This window comes from Equus przewalskii, chromosome 3, assembly GCF_037783145.1.
Source record: "Equus przewalskii isolate Varuska chromosome 3, EquPr2, whole genome shotgun sequence".
Taxonomy (NCBI): Eukaryota; Metazoa; Chordata; class Mammalia; order Perissodactyla; family Equidae; genus Equus; species Equus przewalskii.
Window position 1 is genome coordinate 50,712,614 of NC_091833.1, and position 24,648 is coordinate 50,737,261.

General features: G+C 37.3%; 1 protein-coding gene across 41 annotated transcripts in view; it reads right to left on the minus strand.

The window, feature by feature from the left end:
• PTPN13 (protein tyrosine phosphatase non-receptor type 13) overlaps positions 1-24,648 on the minus strand; it is a 201,180-nt gene that overhangs the window by 10,842 nt on the left and 165,690 nt on the right. For all 41 annotated transcript variants that reach the window (XM_070614385.1, XM_070614412.1, XM_070614411.1 and 38 more), the window contains 12 exons: positions 22,970-23,334; positions 21,899-22,082; positions 20,396-20,554; positions 19,687-19,858; positions 19,377-19,587; positions 16,213-16,283; positions 13,420-13,481; positions 10,953-11,097; positions 10,161-10,298; positions 9,974-10,062; positions 3,457-3,512; positions 769-869 (listed from right to left, as the gene is read on the minus strand). In XM_070614385.1, the coding sequence (XP_070470486.1) occupies positions 769-869; positions 3,457-3,512; positions 9,974-10,062; positions 10,161-10,298; positions 10,953-11,097; positions 13,420-13,481; positions 16,213-16,283; positions 19,377-19,587; positions 19,687-19,858; positions 20,396-20,554; positions 21,899-22,082; positions 22,970-23,334 (1,753 nt within the window). The remainder of the gene's footprint in view (positions 1-768; positions 870-3,456; positions 3,513-9,973; positions 10,063-10,160; positions 10,299-10,952; positions 11,098-13,419; positions 13,482-16,212; positions 16,284-19,376; positions 19,588-19,686; positions 19,859-20,395; positions 20,555-21,898; positions 22,083-22,969; positions 23,335-24,648) is intronic.

Consider the following 24,648-nt stretch of genomic DNA (forward strand, 5'->3'; position numbering starts at 1 on the left):
ATAGTTGTATATATTTTTTTAGTTGTGGGTCCTTCTAGTTGCGGCATGTGGGACGTTGCCTCAACATGGCTTGAGAAGCGGTGCCATGTCCGTGCCCAGGATCCGAACTGGCGAAACCCTGGGCCACCAAAGCGGAGCAGACAAACCTAACCACTTGGCCATGGGGCTGGCCCCTAAATCAAAAAGTATTAATTCAACTTCTTTAATTTCTGTTAACAATTAAGATTTCAAATTACAAAACCATGTTCTTTCAGTGCATTAGTATAACATTTCCTTATATGAAAAAAGAGACATGAAACACTGGACAGAACTTAATTTCTGCACTGGCTCTGTTATAAGATGAGAGAGGCAGGAAGAGTCAGGACAGATCGACTGACTCCCACTCTTAAAAATGAAGTTGAGACTCCCGGGTAATAATTTTCCATCTTTGAGCTATTCTACCTACTTTACTATAAACTAAACGTGCTCCCTGACTTCTCATTCCAGAATGGCTAAACGGCAAAATGTGACTTTGTGTTTCCATTTAAAGTCTTTATATGTTTATTTGCACATTTTACTCAAAGCCACTGAGAATTTTAGCCTATAACTGTGCAATATCTGGTTATATAAATGAATGCTGATGTTTGTCTATGTGACTAACTTTACATATAGAACCACAGAGTGCACACATATGGTGAAATAACAGATCCATATATTCTGAAAATTGTAATTTTCAAACACAATTTTTCTATCCATTTTGACGAAAAAAATTGCTAATAAAATTCTTGCCTTTCTCGGAATCTTCATGGTTTGTTGCTTCTGTTGGCAATTCATCACTTCCCCATGTTATTTCATCATCAGTCTTCCTTTCCTGTGATTTCGGAATTAAGCTATGACAACAAAACACATTTGTACTATTTTCTTCATATAATCTTCGCTGAAATAAATCTAAGTATTATGTCTTCAAACAAGTTATTTCATCTACAATTATTATGGTATTTTAAAATAGATTACCTGACTAAAAAAACTCAAGCCCACAATTCTTAAAATTTATTGGCAGAAGTAAATTAAACTGAGGTACAGAATTGTTTAAAACAGCTTAATATTTATCCTCAAACAAATCCCGTCTTTGGGGCTGGCCCTGTGGCCTAGTGGTTAAGTTTAGCGCGCTCCACGTCGGCAGCCTAGGTTTGGTTCCTGGGTGTGGACCTACACCACTCGGTGGTGGCCATGCTGTGGTGGCGGCTCACATACAAAATAGAGTAAGACTGGCACAGATGTTAGCTCAGGGCAAATCTTCCTCAGAGGAAAAAAAAAAATCCCAAGTCTCTAAAACTTAGACAAAGGATTCTTCTTGGGGATTGAGAAGGTGGTGGTTTGTTTCCACCCTTTAACATGGATGACTGATTACAATTGTGTCATTTTTTTTTGCATGGCAAGATTTGCCCTGAGCTAATATCTGTTGTGAATCTTCCTCATTTTTTTCCCCCATCTCCAAAGCCCCAGTGCATGGTTGTATATCCTAGTTGTAAGTCCTTCTATTTCTTCTATGTGAGCTGCTGCCACAGCATGGCAACTGACAGCCGGGTGGTCTGGTTCTGCAACCGGGAAACTAACTGGGGCCACTGAAGCAGTGAGAGCGCCAAACTTTTAACCACTAGGCCATCAGGGCTGGCTCTCTCTTTTATTTTTTTTAACAGTTGCCTACTATTGTACTGTATGAATGTATCTTAATTTATTTACAGAAGTCCCTATGGATGACATCAGTCTTTTGCTACCGTTGAGGGCTAAAAGAACACTCCTGTATTTGGGTACTCACTTAATGTAATAAAACTCAGTACAAGTTCTCGTTATTCTAGGGGTGCATAGCAGATGCCACCTCTCTGGTAAGGTGGATGGCTAGAAATGAAACTAGGTAGGAGAACAATGTTTAGTGCTAAGACGAGATGAAAAAGGAAAATGTAGAAGCCTGAATACATTTTCTACTTTCTGATATTCAGGGGAACAAAGCAGAGTCCATTTGTCTGATGACATTAGTGCACACCATCAAAGCAGGACATGTACTAAGGCTCCCAAAATGTCAGTAACAGGGCAGCAATTACACTGCTTTTATGGTGGATGTTTTCCTCTGCTTCAACTACTTGTGGGTCACAATTAACATTTGATTTGTAAGTTCTGAATCCATGAGGTTGTTTTTGTCTTCTAGTAAGTATACTTTGTCTGCAAGGATGTATTTTTGAAATCCTTCCATCAGGCATTCCTTCCTTCTCATTCTTCTGCACAACTGCTTAGTATTTCATTGTACGAGTACAGTACACGCTAATTTATTTTGTGTCTATTATGGTTTTTTACTACTATAAACAAGGTGGCAATGAATATTCTTGTAGAAATATCTTTGTACACATATGGTAGTGAGACCAATTTCTAGAAATAAAATTGCTAGGTCAAAGGGTATGTACCACAGTTCCTTGAATCTATGATACTCATCATTGTAAGGTACGCTATTATTTTGTTTAGATTAAGAAAGAAATAATATCGATGGCTGAAATTTTAAGACTCTTCATGATTTCAGAGATGTTAAAATTGAAAAAAAAGTATACCAAGAATTAGTAACATGCAAATAAAATTTGTATGTTAATAGTGTTTCCAACTGTACCCAAAGAAATTAACACTAATTTACCTTTCCTTCCCTCTCCCCCTTCCCCTCCCGAGCAGGGCAGAGCCTGTATCTTTACATTTACTGGCAGCTGGCCCAGATACCTGCAAATCTTTTAAGTATAAAACTGTATGCATTTCTACATTAATAATAGGTACACCCTTGTCTAACTCCACTTAGTGAAAAATTCACTGTCAATTTGCTTGTCTGGGAAAACGCAAATAGCTCCCTTTGACTGTTTGGTCATTATCTAATATGAAGCAAAATTTATGACAACCACTTTGTTGGCCAACCATATACAGATAATTTTTCCTGATACACCGTTTAGTGTTACAAAAAAATCTTATTTTATATTAGAAACTGTTTTCAAAAAGAAAAAAACTTGTGTGATTTAGAAATGTTTCTTATCTTCTCTGGTTTTATTTTATTAGAGAAAAAAATCGTAAAGTATAGAAGAATAGAGAAACAGAAAAATTTGTCACCTTTAATCCTATCAGGAGAAGATTACTATCATCACTGTTGGCACATTTCCTTTTAGACCTTTCTTCCATTTTTTTCCCCATGGTTAAGAGAATACTGCTTTTTTGGAGCAATGTTATAACAAAAACACTTTCATATGTCACTAGAACCTCCTTGTAAAAATAATTTTAAAACATTCTTAATATTCAACTATGGTTCCATAATTTACTCAATTCTCATTTTAGTAGAAAAGAACAAATTAATTTTAAAAGCAACATCTAAATGGAAATCTTCAGAGCACTTCTAAAAAAGAATGGAATTATTATACTTTACAAAATTTTCTGAAAAAATTATTTTCTTACCTTTCACTTTTTACTTTTTCTTCACAACATCCTTCACAGCCATTCATTTTGGTAGACTATAATGAAAACAAATCAAAATGAAATTAACCCATTATAAAAAAATCAATCTCATAATACTCAATTTTTCCTGTTATTTCCTGTATTTACTGTTATTGCTCATCCTCATATTACAAAGACACATGTGACACTGAATTAATACACGTCAAACTGCGGCTGAGGCATCTTCAGGGGCCCAAGAGTTTCTGCAGGTTCCAGTGCCTCACCTTCACATGCACCTTGACTTCTCATTTCTTATATAATATTAACGGTACATTAATATTATATTAAGGGTTATTAATGGTATAATAATTAGTATTAAGGGATATTAATGGTACAGACATAAGGAGAAAGCAAAATGAAAATCTAAAGTAACAATTATTTAGATATGCATATTTAGCATATGTTTTTATACTACTTCAACTTTAAAATCTGAAAATGGGCACTCAAGAAAAATCTTGGTAATTTCCAATGTGTTAAATTATTTTGCCTTTTTATTATTAACGTGAGGGGTCTCTCCACAGGGAACACAGATCAATCAGCCCGCACTTTAACTGAGTATGGTGCTCAGAGACCCAAATACTGCAGGAGCGGTTAGCTACAATTAGAAGGAGATGCCAAGTTGCATTCTTACATGGTTAGTAAATCTTACATTTCAATCTTTATCAGGACAAATTATTTTAACAAATGGGAAATTCTTTTCATTTCAAGACTCTGAATTATCTGGCCTCTGTCCACCTCTATAACCCATATCTCTCTGGTTTTACTGTCCTCTTCACTTAACAGGCTTCAAACCCATGGTTCTGTCTTTCAGTTCTCCAAAATCACTCATCTCTTTTCACCACAAAGCTCTTCCTATGGAAGATACTTTTAGACTGTAAGCTCCCTGGGGACAGGAATGATGTCTGTTTACCACTTTGTGCCCACACATGCTCATGCCTGAGCCATAGAAGGCTGTCTCCTTTACTTAACAAAAATATAAACCTTTAATATGACCTTCCAGTTACAGACTTTGTAGGTTAAAAAGTTTACAATAAAGTTATTCTGATAGCAATTTCAATTTACTTGAGGGAGATGCAGAACTTCTATGGAGGAAGAAAAAAAGTAGGTTATTTTTATCCACTGACAACTAAAAGGAAGCTTCTTAGACCTTATCTGTTTGTAGAAGGTGATAATTTTAGCCTGGGTTAAATTTTTTTCCCCAAGTAAAGTCATTTGGATTTCTTATTTCCCATCATAACCCTGGTCTCAGAATCTACTATGTGTGCAATAATTTTGAAAAGTATAAAGTCTTTTATAAGGGTCAAACGCTATTATTAACATTAAAATGGTAAGAGAAAGCCCAACCGGAAATAAACTACAGTGATACTTGTATTAACTGATTTCCAACTATTTTTGCAAAGTTCACCTGTGTTTTGGGGAGGGTGGGGTTAAGGAGATTGGCCTCAGTCTCCTCATTCTGGATAGTAGGCTCTTTGCAAGTGGAGACAGCTATAGTACTGTCTCAAGGAAAAGGTTTAAAATTTTTATCATGGCCAGCCATTTCAAGGTTAGTTTGCAATCCTATTGTTCAAAGAATCCAGATCCAGCAACTTGAAGAGTAAAGGAGATATCTCCTGGATCCAGGAACAGCTACATAACTTGTAATGCCCAGTGCCAAATGAAAATATGGGATCTCTTGCTAAAAAGTTATTAAGAATTTCAAGACAGTGATGGCACAGCATTATTTTATAAATAAGTATGGAGCCCTTCTAAGCACTGGGCTGTGTGTGACTGCACTGGGTAACTGCTCATAAAGGCAGCCTTGCCTGGATCCTAAAAGCAGGATTATCTTATAGGTGATGGGAAGGTACTGAAAGTTTTTCATTAAAAAATTTTTTTAGAATAACCAGAATTACAAATAACACAGGAAGCATCCTGATGCACTTCAGCACAGCAACGCCATGTCTTCAGAGGACGTGCCTTTCTTCTCTTCATCCTGGCTCTTCTGATCTCATGGGGAAGCACTTCTCGCTTTCAGGAAAGTTGCTCGCTCCGAGATGTGGAAAGACCAAATTCCTTAGCATGGTGTCTAAGTCACTTCATGACCTTATCCCTGCCTATCTCTTCAGCCTTAGCTTTCAAGATACCAGGTGATACCCTACTTGCAATTATTTAGTTCCCTGAATGGTCCAGGCTGATCCAGACTTCAGGTCTTTGCTAAGCAGCATCTCTGTATGGCATGCTTTCCCTTATCTTATCTCACCTATTAATTATCTTTAAAATGCTAATTCTCTAGGAAGTTTTAATAACCATACGTACCTACTCCTGTGTAGCCCCTATCGTTCCCCAATTCTTTATAACTCTCTCTGAACTCCATATAAACATTATCAGGATACGTTTTTATTAAAGTTTTTTAAAATTACATTTACTTATTTACATGTGTATATCTCCCAAATTGACTGCTAGACTGTACAAGCAAAATTTAGGACAGAAACCCCGACGTCCCTTATTACCCTGTTATGGTGGAGATACACCATAAGCAGTCAAACAAGTTCAGCAATAGCTAAGTGAATAGTTTGAAACTTTAGACAATAATTTACAATAATGTGTACGACCGGCATTCATTCGTTCATTCACAAATAAGACAGACTTTGGTCTGAGGTGCTTCACTAAGAGGAAGTCAAGTGTAGAGACAGTTGCAATAAAGTGACAAATTTGATGACTGTGCACATCTAACTACCAGAGGGATAATCTCTCCTTTTAAGAAAGACACTTCTATACTCTTTATAATACCAACGATTAGCAGCTTAACGTTTGGCACATGGTAAAACTTTCAGGGCTGTAGAATATCCTGTTAAGAATCAATTCAGTAAATAACCTACAATTTGTTTAGGGTGATCCCAGCGTGGTGCACTTACAAAACACTGAGCATTTTCAGAAGTTCTAAGGAACTTTTTAAATTACTGAAATGTAGGCAATGTTCTAGAAATAGAAGACAAAACAGAAAACTCTTCCAGAATACTGGCTCAGCCTTCCTTCTGGCTATGGAGATTAGTTATATTTGTCTCTTTTGAATTTGTCTGCTTATAATTTCCATAGTGATTTTAACACATTTAGAGTTTGATACAAATGAAACTTCCTCATGTTTTTATCTTAGTACCTTGTCTTCTTTTATTCTTAAATCTGTTTTTTCACTTTGTTCTGTTTACCATTAGTCAAAACCTCTTCCAAAGCAGAATTCTCATCTATTCAAGTTGCTAATTTACTATTTTTAAGAATGGACTGGCCCAAAATATTTGGTCTTAAACATCTTGAATTCTCAAGGCATAAATTTGTGGGATCTATCTGTAATTTGGTGGCAGGACAACTTGTATTTCTTCTAACTGGGAGGATATTCTCCCTCCACAAACCTTAATTTTTAGATTTGCCCTGGGTAGTTTTACATCTTAATTCTTCCATGTGAACTTTAGAACGATTTTACCAAGCTACTCTGCCTCTCATTAAAAAAAAAAAAGTCAAAATATTTTATGAGATCATATTTAGTTTCTTTGTGAATCTAGCAGGAATTTAAATTTTAGGTTTTTCTAATAAAGAACAAGAAATATTTTTCATACTTCTTTTATGCTTCTTTGTAGAGTTTTAAAGTTTTCATAATATAGATCTTGTACATTTTTGATTGAACTTATGCTTAGGCTTTTGTTTTGTTGTTCTTGTGAATGAAATTTTATTTAATTATATTTTATAACTGGTTAAAGCAAAGACTGTGTTATGGACTGAACTGTATCCCCCCAAAATTCACATGCTGAAGCCCTAGTCCTCAATGTGATGGTATTTGGAGCGGAGGTCTTATGGAGGTAATTAAGGCTAAATGAGGTCATGTGGATGGGCTTTAATTCAGTAAGACTGGTGTCCCTAAAAGAAGAGGAGACACCGTGAGTGCATGCACAGAAAGGGAAGGCCATGTGAGGACACAGTGAGAAGGCGGCCATCTGCAAGCCACAGAGAGAGGCCTCACCAGAAACCAACCCTAATCTGGCACTGCCAGCCTCCAGAACTTGGAGAAAATAAATTTCTGTCTTTTAAGGTACTCAGTGCATGGTATTTTGTTATGGCAGCCCGGGCAGACTAGGACAGACTGCAAACTCAAACGCCAGCAGGAACCAGAGAAATAACATAAACCTTTGAAATCCCAGGGTGAGGGGTGGGAGCAAGGAGGGCCGGGAAACAGGAATGAGGGAAGAATAGGAAATAGGAAGTAGAGTCTATGGAGAAGTGGTCAGAGCAGACAAATCATTTACATTTTGTAAAATCAATTCTGTCAGGGAGGCCTGAGAGTTTACAGTATAGAGAAATAGGGATCATGGTTGCACTGTGGTTTATAGTAAGAAGTTTAAAATTCAGTAGATAGCCAATTTAATAAATCATGGTATATCTATGCAATAGAATAACAGGAGGGCCTAAAAAGTTTCAGGCAGATTTTTATGCACTCATGTGGAAAGAGGGTAATGATCAATTGTAAAGTGAGAACCAAATTTAGAACCATGTGATAAAATTTATACTAAAAAAAATTACATAAGTATAGCCATGTGTCCCTTAATGACAGGGATACATTCTGAGAAATGTGTCATAAGGCAGTTTCGTCGTGTGAACATCACAGAGTGTACAATACAAACTTAGATAATATGGGCTACTCCACACCTAGGCCGTATGGTACTAATCTGACGGGGCCACCACTGTGTACGTGGTCCATTGTTGACCAAAACGCTGCTATGCGGCACATGACTGTATATAAATCCTACGTTTTCATAAGCATGATGGAAGGGCAAAAACTAAAATGTTAACAATAGCTACCTCAGGTGAAGATGGGGGACGGGTCAAAAAAGGAACCTGCATTTTTAGATGATTCTGTCGGAAGTGATTTTTTACAATGAGGATGTAGTATTTTCATAATCAAAACAACAAAAAAGCAACTTGAATGAATTTGTCTGGTATAAACTTTTGCTATTATAGCTTAGTATAAATGAGAATCTACATTATGTTAACAAGGTTTTTTTTAAAGAAAAGGTATTGGATATAACATTTTAAAGATGGAGATTAAAGATTTTTATTTTCTTAGTTAAAAGAGACTTCAGAACATACAAGAGGCACTTTAAATATTATTATTAAGAAAAATATAATTAAAGTTAGTATGACTTAAAATGTTCAGAAAATCTTGTTCAAAGAGCTTATTGTCCTTATAATTATTAATATTCTGATAGTACGAAAGAACATCTTAAGCAAAACCACTACAGTATGATACAGTTTGAGATACTCGATATTTGTGTAATCATTTTTTAGACTAAGACACACACAGTCAATGGATGTAAGTTTCCTTGTATTTATACACATTATTTTTAAATGTTTAATGAACATAATCACATGTATATGAGATTGTGTGTGGGTACGTGCCTGGTAACTACTGTAAGAATCCAAACCAGCTTGGTTTTGACAATTTTGAATATGTTCAGTAGGAAGAGTAACAATTGTGAGGGAAATTATCCTACAATACTGAGCCAGACCAGATTTATAGAAATAGGATGATGCCTAGTTTGAGCAGCCTTACATATAATTTATCCACCTTTTCATGCTTTTTCTTAGCTTGATGTCCCAGAAGATCCAAAATCTTAAAGTCTTAAATAAGAATTTGAAAAGTCTATCAATACTTTTTTTAAACTTTCCTTTTTTTTTGTTTGAGGAAACTTGAGTAATAATTCTTTTACCAGGATAAAATGACTTTTAAATGTAATAAGTAAAATTCCCTTCTTTTCCCTCTAAATGTAATTTTTTAGTAAAACAGGAAATGATCTCGGTGATTCTAACCTCCGGTTTTTTTTTTTTTAAGATTTCAATACATTTATATAATATATATTGAGCACTAATTCCTGTACACCTTATTCTTATTAGTTTGAATCCAACTATTCTAGTCTATTAGGAATCAGTCAGTTGTCCAAGTCTTTTAAAACAAATTTCAACTAAAATCTCAGAGGAATCGCAGCAAAATCCATGGAATAATTGGAAAAACTAGATGTTTCCATGATAATTAAGACCAAGGACCCATGAGGGGCAGGAGGGAGCATTCAAGGATAAAAATCAAGTTTTCTACCTAGGTTAGGTATTAACTGGAATGGGATCTTGGAATTCTCAACTTTTATTTGGTGTAAAAATAACTAAAGATTAAAAAAAAAAAATCAAGATTTTTTTGTTATCTTCTTTTCCTGAATGGACACCTTCACCAAAAGAGATGTAAAGGTAAGTTCTTTCTCTAAAATGAGTAAATGACATCCGTTCTAGCTCTTACTGAGGTTACTAACCAGCCACGGGGATATTTTCTTTACCTCACGTCTAGGAGGGGAATTGGGAGGTAGGCAGAGGTAAGACCTCAGCAGAGAAAGGAAGTTTTAAGTGAGGAGATATATAATTCTAACAAGATATAGTACAGTGTTTATTTAGGTATCCTTACCTCCATAAAATCTTGAGGTAAAGGTGAACCATCACAGTCTGTATCTTCTGTTCTCTCTTCAGATAACTTCTCATTGGCTTTCAATGCACCTGGGAGAGAAATGAACAGGCCAACAGGAATTAAAATGCTCCCTAGAGGCCTTCCTGTTCTCCTTAGTGTATCAATGTATTCATTGTGGTTCATCTACCTGGAGCACAGGCATCTCCTGCTCCACTATTCTGGTTTAAAAGGTTCTGGGCTTCCTCATCCACGACATCCAGCAGAGACTGGATGACTTCAGCTTCTTGAGGATCATCACAAATGTCATCTTCTTGTATATCAGATTCTTGAAAAACAGTAATTTACATGGAGTTTTACTTAAAAATATTGATATGAGAAAGAGACAATGTGTCAAACAGAATATACTAGCTCTTTCAAATTTTAAGCATCTACTTTGAAAAGCAGCCATGACTGGAAAGCAGATTATGCTGACAGGACCTCATTGTTGTTACTTCTAGAACTGCTCTGGCTGCTAGGACACAACACCACACAGATGTAACGGACAAAAATAAGCCAAAACCAATGCCTGTGATACACCTTTCCAAAAGACATTAATAGTTTAAAGCTTATTTTCTTAAATTAATCCCAAATTATTAACTCATGAAAGAAATTCAACTAAAGAGACTATGTTACAAAGATTAAGGATCTAACAGAGCAGTCCAAACATACCCAAGAAAAATCTTCTAAATTATTTGGTAGCCTGTGAATTGCTGCTTCAAAGAATACAAGAACATTACCAAGCAAAACAGCTATCTTTTCAATCATCTAAAAATAGTTTTAAACTTAGAGATGAGAAGGAATACTAGACATATGTACAGTAATACAGTCAACAATAATTAATATTACATTGTTCTTTTATTTCTGGAACAATAATCTTCCCTTTTAAAGCCATAGGAACATATAAGGCACATAGAGAAGATACCTAAGATTTCTTTATTACCTGAATTATTAGGGCATTTAGAGTAACTGGATGACTGATCTGGAAAATCATCTTTGGAGAGACTCAAATTTGCTGATCCCTTCATCTGATAAGTAGAGCTTTTTACTTCAGCGCACAAAACTTCAATTATTTCTTCCCCATTAACCTAAAACATAAATTCAAAGCAAATCATTAGTTTCCTATTTTACTAACTTCCAGGATTAGGGAGCGTCTGCACAGTGCTCCTCTCTGTCCTTCTCCCCTTCCTCCTTAGCATGAAATCCATTTCCTATCTCCCCACCTTAGATCAGTGTTTCTAGGAAATATCAGCGCAATGAAAAGTGCAAAGGGGATGAAACTTTCTGTCATCAAACACGTCTGGAAACACTAGATTACACAACATTAAATCAATACTTTTATTCCAAGAATTATCACAACGCTAATGTAAATTCTGAGTTGCCAAAAGAGAAATCTGTTATATAGTATTTCCTAACCTTATTTGACTGCAGAAACCTCATTTTTGAGGCATATTTTATGTGACTTGTCTTCCATAGAGCTTTTTAGAAAAGTTTAATGGGATTACTAAATTTAGAAGTTGAGGGAAAAGAAAAAAAAAAAATCAATCTTTTAAGTATTTGTGAAGCTGTTACACGGACATAGACTCCAGTACAGGGACCTGATCAACTGTTAGGTATGAAGATTTTCAAATCTAGTCTAAATTTCATCTCAATTTAAGAAAAATAACAATGAGTTCCTAACTATAAAGTAATTATTAAATAGAATGTAATTTTATAATTTAATAGTAAAATTATAAAGCACTTCATGATGCATAGCCTATTAAAAGAAAAACGATTTGGGCAAAAATGCAAAATTAAATGATTAGAATAAATTAAAATAATTTTATACAAATAAAAGTGATTTACTCTGAAGATTTTACTTTTTCTTTTCTTTCTTTTTTTGGTGAGGAAGATTGTCCTTGAGCTAACATCTGTGCCAACATTCCTCTATTTTCTATGTGGGACGCTGCCACAGCATGGCTGGATGAGAGGTATGTAGGTCCGCGCCCAGGATCCAAATCCGTTATTTCTCCAAAATATTATTTCTTCGAAAGAGTGGTTACAGAATGTTAAACAGTGTCGCTGGACTGTGACACTTCAATTTTCATGAGAAATTCATAGTGCAGACATTAGGATTCAAGGACAGAATGTTGTCTGAGAGACTTCCTGGAAGATTTTAACTCTAACAAAAAATGTTTGCAACCATGAAAACAAAGTCCTAGTTTCTAGGGTTTTATGTTAATTTAAACAGAAACAGAAACCTGTCTCCCTTTCAACAACATGCTGAAAATAAGCACTATACCGTATGACTAACACTAGAAATATATGAAAATTCAGTTGCTCCAGCTCTCTGAAACTGGAGACCTTATGAATAAACAGAGAACAGCAAGTGCTGCCGAATCTCAATCCACAAACATACAAATACCAACAAAGTTTTATTTTCCTGTCCTGATCATTTCTGCCTTGGAATTCTTCTGCTGCAGTATCTTTTCAGGACTTGCTAAATAAACCACGTCACAAGTTTGAATTAATGTAGTGAACTGAAAGGCACAGAATGTTGGGCTTCTGGTCACTACATTCATTTTCTCCTCCTAGACTAAACGCAGCTCATGTCCAGAAACCTTGCTGAGACGGTAAGATTTTCAGGTTACTAGGACAGCAATGCCTCAGCTCTGGATTTTACATGGGAAGACATTCAAATAGTGAGGTTCAGAATGGACTGTATGGGATGTGTGGGAGATGAAATGATTCCACAACATGGAGATCTAGCTGTGATCATTCTAGAATGTACATTACAGGCCAAAAGAAAATCATAAAAAGAACGGTTAGCCAAACAAACGGGCATGCATGTAGCCTTAAAGAGAGCCTGACGTGGAATGTAGCTACGCATTAAAACACTTTTGTTACGTCACCCCCAGATTTCTCTGCCCTAATCTTACATGATGTAGGTTCTTTCAAATTATTATGTGGTAAAGCACTTTTGACATGTCAAAACGCAAGTAAACCTATTTCTTTTGCTGCTACTGTTTTTCCTCACTAGTAGCAGAGAGCTGTCATTTGACAGTCACTGCTGGTCAACCTTAACCCAAAGGACCAATTTCACTTTCAATTACTTTCTTCTCTTCTGGGTATCTAAGAGACAATCAAGAGAATTGTGCACATTAATAAAAAATCCCAGCACTAAGGCTATCTACGTAAGTAATTAGCTTATTTAAGAGCTGAGTAGGTGCCAAATGATGGAGAGTTACTTGTGTGGGGCTTTACGTTGGGTGTTTTACTTGGGCAGGCCTTTTAGTGCACTAAAATATATTCCCACTATCAATACACGCATCTAAAAGGGCAAATATTTAAATGTGAAAACAGTTTTGTTCAAGACATAAACAAGCCATAGATAAGGACGTATGACATGCAGAAAGCAGCCGGTTATTTACCTTAGAGAATGAATTATTAGGAGTGAGGGCAGTCTTGCCACAAGGCTCCACCGTGTGATGACCTAAAAGGAACAACACCGAAAGCAAGGGATGAGCCAGTCAGAACCACAACAGGGACATCACAATAACGCAAGCAAACCCACACTGCTGTGCATGTTCTTATTGCATTAGTACACTAAGAGAGGTGTATCACAAAGTGATTCAAAACCAACTGGACAGAATCAAATATTGGAGAAGGGATTATTCCAAGGAAAAAGCCAATTTCTTAAAATAGTGTGCATAAAAGCTCATTTTGGGCTGAAAAGTTCTAGTGTGGGATATTGAATATAAATTATCCCAACCGGAGGGAAGAGACATTACAGGTGCTGAACTATATTCACTTCACTATTTAAGGGAAGAGAGCAAGACTTTTATCCCATTTCATAAAGGCAATCAATTTAACACAGTAAAATAAGTTATGAATACAACTGGAAAGGACTTTTTTTTTTGAGGAAGATTAGCCCTGAGCTAACATCTGCTGCCAATCCTCCTCCTTTTGCTGAGGAAGCCTGGCCCTGAGCTAACATCCGTGCCCATCTTTCTCTACTTTATACGTGGGATGCCTACCACAGCATGGCCTTCTGAGCAGTGTCATGTTGGTACCCGGGATCCGAACCGGCGAACCCCGGGCTGCTGAAGTGGAACGTGCGCACTTAAGTGCTGCACCACTGGGCTGGCCCCTAGAAAGGACTTTTAATGCATGTCTAAAACAAATGTTTATTTTTATTCTTAGCCATTAGAACAAAAAATCAATACATACATTAAAGTGAGACTGTCTTACAGTGAAAACAATTTGAAAGTAATTTGACTCATTAAATTATGTTTTCAAGAGATTTGACAGATATGGTAGAGTTTAGAAAAGTTAAACAGAAAGAAAGGAGAAGAAAAAAAAAAGAAATAGAGGTAAGTGTATGCAAGGACTTCTATTTGAGAATGACCTAAGAATAATTCCACTTAGAAAGATGAAGGTTGGGATAGAATTTTCAGGGATAAATTTCTATAATTATGTGGATGATATTACAAAAAGCCCAAGAATGCCATTTAATATTACTTTCAGGAAATATAATTCATTGTTAAACTCTTAGGAAAAGTAATGAGAAAGTATACCAATAATCAACCACTAGTTCAAAAAAAAATCACACTGGAATAGTATACTACACTGCCTATCTTCCTCTATTTTATATGTGGGATGCCTACCACAGCATGGCTTTTGCCAAGTGGTGCCAAGTGGCGAACTCCAGGCCGCCGAGAAGCAGAACGTGCGCACTTAACCGCTGTGCCACTGGGCTGGCCCCTAAAAACATTATTGTACACGCTTTTGTGTATGTATATATGCTCTCCTTTCTCTTGAGTAAACAAATAGGAGTGGAAATGGCTGGAACATATGGTGGTATATGTTTAAATTTTTAAGAAATTTTCAAACTGGTTGTACCATTTTACATTCCCATCCCTATAAGAGAGTTCCTATTATTGATACTACATGATTGTCAGAACTCATAAAGAAATTAGTTCTATGGGAGTTAAGTCCAAGAATCCGGTAAAGACGGATCACTAGGCAGTTTCTACACTAGGGGCAAGGCACAGCTACTCCCTCTAGCTTTGAAAGTTATAAACAAGAGTCCTCCCAGAGGTCACTAGAAAAATGCTCTCCTGATTATTCTGTGTGACATGGTCTGACTCTAACATGAACTGGAACCAGGAGAGAGCAGCAAGCAGGACACTCAAGGCACTCAAGCCAACAATAGAGAAGGACAGTAACAGATGTGCTTTAGCTTTTAGAAGATAATCAAACTGAAACTGCAATAGTGAGATTTCTTTCAGCTGCTTTTGGTATTTAGATACCACTGCCTGATAACCTAAAAGTCTGGTTATGTACGAAGTACTGGATTTACATTACAAAAACACCACTTTCAACCACATTCCCCTGTGCCCAACATTCTTCTTATTATATTAATACTAGCACTAAAAGCTACATTTACTGAGCCTGAATATGTAAATGACAGCATGGAGTCAGACATTCTAGGATCAAGTTCTGATTCTACCATTTATCAACTCTGTGAGCTTGGGCAAGCTATCAAACTTCTCTGTGCCTCAGTTTCCCCTTCTATAAAAGGAGGATAATAGTAACTCTAGTCTCACAGGGCTGTTGTTGTGAGGACTAAAGCACTTACAAGAATGCTTAGCACAGAATATGCATTAAATTAACATTAACTGCTGCTGCAACTACTAATACTATAATTTCTACTATTATGCTGGATGTAAGAAGACACTTTTTGTTTACTCATTGTCATATTCACAATGCCCAGAACAGTGCCTGCCACAGAGAAGAAATTCAATGACTGACTGAATAAATTATTATGTGACAATCACTGTGATAAGTGTTTCACATGAATTAATTTGTATTTATGCCTCATTATAATCTTACAAAGTAGATATTAATAACGTTCTTATTTTACTGGTAGGAAATAGAGGCTTAGATATGCATCAAGTAACTTGCTACCATCACACAGGACGCAGAAACTCAGGTCTATCTGGCTCCAAATCCCAGGGTCCACGCTGCTCTACTATTTCCCATTATACACTGAATTTTAGAGATGCTTTTATTTAAATGTAATTTTTTCACTTACAGAGACCCTGTAAACACTCTGATAGAGCAATAAAAACATTTTAATGATAGTTTCCAAACTTGCTTTTGGGGAAAAAAATAGTTACCTCTCCATAACTACTTGTGTCATAAAATGAATGTATTCGTACCATTGGCTTGGGTTGACTTCGGAGTTGAAACAGCAGACCTCCTGGAACTTGGGAACACTGGATGACCATCTCTGTGTTGTAACAGAAAGAAAAGGCAAGTGCAAATTATTTAAGATGTTTGTTTAAATTTCCTTCAAACCATCTGTTAACTACTTAGCCTTAGGAGTTTCATTTTGCATGGGCACCCCCTGAAGCTGTAGACAAAATTTTATGAGTCTTTATCTATGTTATTTCTAGAGGAAGATATTCTTGACCCAAAAAAGATTAAGACTCACTTCTTTACATAATCTTTCTTTGGGTTTCAGTTCAACCCATCACCATATTTTCCCTGTCATTTAAAACACTGGTAATACTCATGGTGTAATAACTTAGTTCACTGTCACTCAGGGGATACTTCAAAGATAACATAACTTGGAAACCATAGATCACTGAGTTTTATATATCCAAAGGCCTTGATACATGTTTTTCTTTTAAATTATTTAAAGTGAAAATTTAGACAAAATATGTATAGTCACGCATTGCTTAATGATGAAGATACGTTCTGAGAAATGTGTCCTTAGGCAATTTCGCCATTGTGTAAACATCGTAGAGTGTACTTACACAAATCTAGATGGTATAGCCTACCACACACCTAGGCTATATGGTACTAATCTTATGGGGACACCATTGCACATGCGGTCCGTCGTTGACTGAAACATCGTTATGCGGTGTATGACTGTATATTCAGAGGATTCTAAGAATGGTACCACCCAATGTGAAAAACAGCCAAAAGGACAGAGCTTTGGAAATAGAGGATTAGGAAGCAATTCTATTGTTGCTAATACCTGAGAGAAAAGGGCGGTTGCCTAAAGTATATGGCGTTGGGAGAAGCAATTTGCCACAGGCCCTCAGTATCCCTGTATATTCTTCCTGGGTACCCCAGAATTGCAAGGCCCTGACTGCTTTTTACCTGGGCCAATTCTAAGGCTATGTTGCAGTGTGCAAGCTTGAGGGATGATGTAATCTCTCCTCTGAAACAAAAAGCAGGCTTCTCATAGGCTGCCGTAAAGGAGTGGGTGCCCAGGCTCTTCTTAGAGTATTCTTCTCTTGTAACACAACCCACAGCACGTGCGTGAATCCACTAGGCCCACTGTGTCACCTCCATGGGACTCAGAGGACGTGGAACTGACACCAATACCATGCCCAGGCTGCTGTAGGTGTCACTAGTCATCAAGTATTTTGTGTCTGATCTGGGAGTTTTATATCTTCTATGAGCACCCATGAAACAATAACTGGCTAGCTTATTAGCTTGCAAGCAGGGTAAAATCACAGACCGTTTACAGTTGTTGACGTACAGATAATTACAACAAGCACACCTGCCTTCATTATTGCTGCCTGTGGACTTTAAAGAGGGTAGATATGGACAACAGTGGCGAGAGAGCTGGAAGAGGGACGAAGGGGAAAGCAATGGTGACTGCCACTGCTATACCTTTAGTGACGACAGCCGAGATAAAAGTGGAAAGACAAAGGAAAGCGATTTCAGGGCTAGGGCAGAGGGTGCTCTTCTGATTTTAAGGCAAAAATTCAGCTAGATCTACGATTAGGAGAGATGCTAATTTGCACAAAAATATTTTCCAGTTTGTTTGAACACTTTCCTCCCCGGCTAATCAACATTCAGCTACACCTATGAAAATAACTGTACGCCAATCCAATTTTGATGTTCAAGGAAAAAAGTAGACAATCTAACTTAAAGGTTTAGAAGGAACAAATAACTTGATAATCAAATGATTTAATTAATAGTTCCTATATTTTGAAAGACACCTACGTAAAGCTCACCATGTATTAGATACAAATGTGAAGTTTCCCAAAATAACAAACGTCTGTAATCTAGAAAGCCTGGATTTACATCCATTGTGGCAGGTAGAATAACGGCCCCCAAAAGATGTCTGCATTCTAACCCTCGGAACCTGTGAACATGTTACCTCACGTGGCAAAAGGGATTTTGCAGATGTGAGTAAGGTAAGGATCTAGAGAGGAGGAGATTATCTTGGCTTGTCTGGCTGCGCCCGATGTAAGCACAGGGGTCCTTGTAAGTGAAAGAGGGAGGCAGGAGAGTCAGAGTCGAGAAAGAGACGTGATGACAGAAGTGGAGAGTTCTGTGATTGCTGGTTCTGAAGATGGAAGGGGCCGTGGGCCAAGGAATACGGGCAGTCTCTAGAAGGGGGAAAAGGCAAGGAAATGAATTTTCTCCCAGAGCCTAGAGAAGGAATGCAGCCCTGCCAACACGTGGATTTTTAGCCCACTGAGACGCATTTTGTATTTCTGATCTCCAGAACTATTAACAAACCAGTGCTGTTTTAAGCCACTATATCTGTAGTAATTAGAAACTAATACATATTTTACATTTATTTCCATTATTAAGTGAAAGAAAAGTTGCTATTAGTGTTTCTTATAATGTGAAATTGTAATAAGGTTTGGTGGGTGTGGTAATTCCCTGCTTCACTGGTTGTAGACATGAGGTTTGGGTAGGACTAATTCTGTTCCAGCTCTGGGAATGGGCCAGGACTGGCTGAGGCCCCACCACAGTCTTATCCCTTTGCCTCAATTTAGGGACTGGCCTTAACTTAGGTCTAAGGCCATCAGCTCACAGCCCTCGTGTTCCCATGGTGACTGGTGAGACTTTTGTCTGAAGACTGCTCTGGGTGGTGTGGTACGCAGGTGTGAGGCATGAACTGACACAGCCAGCTGACTATCACGAAGGAAAAACATTCACAGAGGAGAGAATAACCGAAAACAGCAAAGAAATGGAGCCAGTGCCCTGATCAGACATCACCTGATGACTAGCTTATCTTTGGACTTTTTAATCCTCTAAGCCAGTAAATTCCCTTTCTTGTTTAAACCAAGTCGAGTTGTATTCTCTGTTACTTGCAACTGCAAACCTCCTAACTGACAACCGTGGTAACCACCCTTTAATAGCTGCAAACATGTATCCAAACGTTAATCCAGGTCAAGTGCTCTCAGAATCTCTTGTCCATCAGGAAGTCTGTTCTAGCTTTATCAACTTCTGCCAGTTTAGTCTGTGAATTACTAATTCAGGAATATCTTTTTAAGAGAACATAAGCATCACCGACGGCCCAAAATGCATGTGCACACACAAATAAAACCCACAAATAATTGCAGAGTACCTTGTTGCTTTCAGCACCACTGAAGGAAGTGACATGTCTAATGCTCTCTTGGCTTCTTCCAAGGTCATTCCTTGTGTGCTGACTCCATTCACATAGTGGATAATGTCTAATAGTTGGAGATTACCCTCGATGGCGGCCCCTGATGTCGGATTGATGTCACTAATATAGACCACCTGATGAAGGCTGTCGTGACCTCCAGATAAGGAAAAACCTTCAGGGAACAGAAAATATTTGTTTCCTTAGTCTTAAGAGTACTTACTTTTAATGTAGCCAAGAAAATCACACTGCATGAAGCTTGAATTTGCATTACCTAACTCCTCTTTGTTGCACGTTAATGTAATGTCAGGGAGCAAATGAGGCAGCACTGGCATTCTGGGTAATTCTAGAACTCGTCCAAGAACTAATCTGACTGTCTTGGGTGCAGCTCGAAGCAGATTCACTGCATCTGTGTGAGTCATATTTGTAACATCTGTATCATTAACCTACAAAAATGAGAAAGCGGCAAAGTAGGGTTACAATTTTTGGAACTAGAGAAGTTGCCAAGAAAATACAGTAATCTCTTTAACTTTTTATATAATATATATCAGCCATTAAGAGAGTCACAAAAAAGTGTGGTCTCTAAGTTACTGGTAATTCTCTTTATTGTGGAAATCATAAGCACAATGATCAATTAATAAGTGAAATAATAACGTAAGATACCTAACAAATCATCATTATGTTGCCGATATAGGAAATCTATCTTCATAGTAACTTCAGAAACTTTCTGTCTCTGAGACTCAAGATAGCTTGTCTAATGCTTTAACTGAGATTTGAGAGACTTCCAAATTAAAAAGGGAACTTTAAACATTTCCCAAACGGTTAACTATATAAAGGCCTTTACTCTTAAGAGGTGGAGAAGCAAAACATAAACCAAGCAGAGAAACAGAGCGTTATATTAACTCAACCTTCTTGTTCTTCCTTCTCCAGCCTGGCTTGCTCTTTGGTGACATGCCACAAACCCATTCCACTAAAAGTCTCACCTTTATCAGCCGGTCCCCAGGTTTTAGCCTTCCATCACTTTTGGCTGGATCTTGAATGACATCATGAACATAACAACCAATACTCTGACTGCCTTTGGTTACTGTAAAACCCAGGCTTCCTTTTTCTGATTTAATTAGGGTAATGAGGAGTTCTACTTCCTAAGGGAAGAAAACAGTGATTCCTTTAGGTTGTCTATTTTGCCCTACAGACAAACAGAAGGATGACTATTATTTCCATTGAATAACAGAGGAGGAACCCAAAACTTAAAAGGTTACTTACCTCGCTCAAATGGAGAAGCCAGGTCTATCCAACTCTAGACAGAACGCCCCCCATGTAAAAGCTGGGTTTAAATACAACATTACGTGTCTGTCTATAGATAGCTGAAACAGAACTTACTCAGGCTTCAATTCTTGTATTTTCACGATAAACCAGGACATATTAGTGGTTATATTTTGATGATCAAAGAATACATTTTGAAGGGAAGGTTTAGAAAAATTCTTCATAAATTTCTAAACAACGATCTTGGTGGCAAGAGCCACAAAAGAAAGATTTTTGGGGGGTAAAAACATGAAGTCTTTGGGTGATTAAGTATCACAACTTCATGTATTTAGTTGTGTAAAAACATTTCTTTAAGAGTTCAACTGAGACATAAAGGCTGCCTACAGCTTATAGGGGTAATGACAGATTTCTAAGGACATTATCAAAGATTGTTTTCACTCTACTGCTGAGAATGAAACTGAAGATATAGACGCTACACACACACACACACACACACAGAGACACACACATACACACTTACAGGCAAACAAAGTATCTGGAAAGATTAACTGCAAAATGTTTACAGTTTTTGGGTGTTGAGATTATAGGTGGTTTTAATCTTCTTTTTCTTTGTTTTCTAATTTTCCTATAATAAATACCTATTACTTGGATAATAAAACTAGCATTGAAAAAGGCTGACTTTCAACGAATGTACAGGATATTATTCCTGGAAATTTGGCTTCCAAACTGAATTCTTAGGTTTAGAAGTTCTAGGGCTATTCGTATAACGTAAAGGATTCCATTTGGCACAAAGGAAAATGCAGAGGAGAAAGAAATTACATTCAAACTTGATTAAAAATTAAACAGGTAACCCCTCAGAATTTGGGAAATAACAGGTACTGTATTGGGTACCCTACACATGTCATTTCATCTAATCCTCACCACAATCCTATGAGGTTACTAGTCCCAGTTTCTAGCCAAAACTACTAAGACTTAGAAGAATTAAGTAATTTGTCCACAGGCATCTGCCAAACTGCAGCAAGTCAGTGGTCTGGTCAGGATTTGTACCCAAGTCTTTTTCCCTAATTCTTAGCAGACAAACATAGCAGATATATTATCTATTTACCTGACTTGGATATGAAGTTCCTCTAAAAGACAGCCTTTCCCCTAAAGGGAAACTGTGTGCAACTACATCTTACTGGAGAAAATATTGGAATTTTCTTAATACAGAGGAAATAACCTACCAGTTCAAAGTCTTCAAGGTGGTTTTCCAAGTCATTTTTCAAAGATGTCAAGCTTTCTTGTCTAGTTGGCTCAGAAATGTGATATATGTGATATTTATCCATTGAATTAGTGGAAGCAGATTCTGATTGGGGTTGACAACTCTGCCCAGGGGTCACATCCAGTGGTAGAGGGGAAGGAGGATTACTACAAAGACAAGGAAGCAAGACTATTTTCAAATACACTTCAATGTCAATACAGTAAGTTTGTGCCACAAACAGAAAATGCTTTACAAATATTCATGTCTGCTCTTGATTGAGATCCGAGCTACCTTCTGACTCTGGATTAAAAATTTATTTCACATCTGCTAATGCTAAATGACAGTTCTCTGTCCAGGTTCTATTTTGAAGCTCTTTAAGCTGCGTAAATCAGTAAAACAGGTTAAATAAATATACTCCTGATTCCTAGTTGCTAATTCAAGGCTGAGGCTAATGTTATTACAGAAGCCTAATGTGTGTTTCAACATAAGAAGAAAAAAAAATAGGAAAAGAATAAAGGTCTTATTCCTATGGTTATTTTGGATCATACAACAGGGAAAACAAAACTTGAACAAATATGGTTGGACCTGGATATACACAAAGATGTAACCAGAGTAAAGTGTATGAACAACTGCTAGGTTTATAGATGGAGTCTTTGTCTTTTTATGCCTCTATGCTGTCAATCATTTCTTCTTTCCCCGTCCTTCTGCACTCTTTTGAGTCTTACCTTTTCCAAACTCTCTACTGCATTGCTCCCCACCACTTCTGTTTTTATTCCTTTCTCTCCCATCTCATCACTATCTAAATATGTCTCTTCTCTTTCTGTTAAGTAATATGGATGACGGTGAAATACGAAGAACTTTCCTAATTCCTAGTAGAGATGCTCAAGAGAGCAGTGTGTCAGTCACACCAGCTAGATATTCAATATTCATCATCTGCCTCATCATCGTGAAGTTCACATAGAGACACAGTTCTCTCTCAGAGAAATGTAGGTTGCTGCTCTGGTTACTAACAACAGCCAGTTGCTTTGAGTGCTACAGATAATACTGACAATACCTGTCCTCAAGTTCTGGTTTATTGGGTATTTTCTGAGGATAGTAAAACATGGTACAAATGGTATTTTCTTGACTCCTGAGGGCTTCGTGTGGACTTCGTGCCTGTGATACCATGTTGTTCAGAGTCTGATGCAAAGCTGAACTCCAGCTCATATTTGGTATCTTTGCTGGAGCTTTCTCTAGGTCATCTTCTCCACTCTCACTGCTGTCACTGTAACTGTCTCTCCTGGATGGGGACGTGCGTTGTTTCTTGCTTTTGTCCGACATCTCATTTTCATCTGAGCTGGTGACTTGCTCCACAACTACTGGTTGAGAAGAGTCTTTACTGCTGTTTGGAAGTACCTGGGCTGGAGAGTGCAGTGGGGTCTGTAATGAACACATTTAAAGAGATCAGAGTGCGACAATTTATATTAACTTTAGAACACTTAATTAAAAACAAACATGTTGAATAACAGCACTTTCTATTAAATTTTTTTTTGCTTAAGGAAGATTATCCCTCAGCTGACATCTATGCCAGTCTTCCTCTACCTTTCATGTAGGACGCTGCCACAGCATGGCCTGATGAGTGGTGTGTAGGTCTGCGCCCGGGATCCGAACCTGCAAACCCCAGGCTGCCAAAGCGGAGTGCGCAAACTTAACCACTACACCACCGGGCTGGCCCCAAAAATATTCAATTAACTTTTTGATTAAAAAAAGTAATTTATGTTTATTAGAGAAAAAATCATATAAAAATAACAACTGTTAATATTGTACGACTTATGCTTTAAATCAGAATTAGAGTTATAGTATACATTGTACTTTGTGTCCTTTCAAAATTTAGGTTTCTATCATGCCTATTTTCTGAGGCCCTTAAATATGCTTTGAAAACAACTGCATAGAACTGTATAAAAATCCTACAGATGGCTATACCTTTGATTTATTTCAGAATTCTCCTTTTATTAGGTACAGAATTGCTTCTAGCTTTTCATCATTAACAGAAATCTAGGAGAACTTCTTAGTATGTAGACTTTCACCTGAGTTTCTCATTATTTCCTTGTAATTTCCTATGTAACAGAAATAGAATTTTCTACAATCAGCAGATAGGATGTTTTTAAAGGCCTTGTTAAATATCTCTAGACTGCTTTCCAGAAAGATTGTATCATTTATATACTCATCAAGAGAGTTCCACTCAGTTCTTTCTATCTGGTGCCCCAAATAAACATAGTCTCTTAAAATGCTATTTATAATGAACCTTTCTTACAGAAACGTTACTTTCCTATTAACATCCTTGTAACACTCCCCCTCTCCCTGACATAAGGGCTAAAGTTTCCAGGGGCCAGACACTCCTGCTTCCATACCCAGGAGTCATGCTCACTGGCAATGGAACACTATTTTAAGTAGACAGGCCAGAGGCTGTCCTTCTTCACTTATATTATTACACATCTATGTATGGATTCCCACCCATCAGTGTGCAATTTATAAATAACCACCAAAATAGATTTTGGATCCTTTAGCTATTCCTTGACATAAGAAAGTGAAATGGACAAACATATTTGCTTATTCTGTGATTTCCAGTGTTAAAAATGAAGGCAAAAAATCTGGGCCAGCCCAGTGGCACAGCGGTTAAGTGTGCATGTTCCACTTCGGCGGCCCGGGGTTTGCCGGTTCAGATCCCGGGTGCAGACATGGCACCACTTGGCA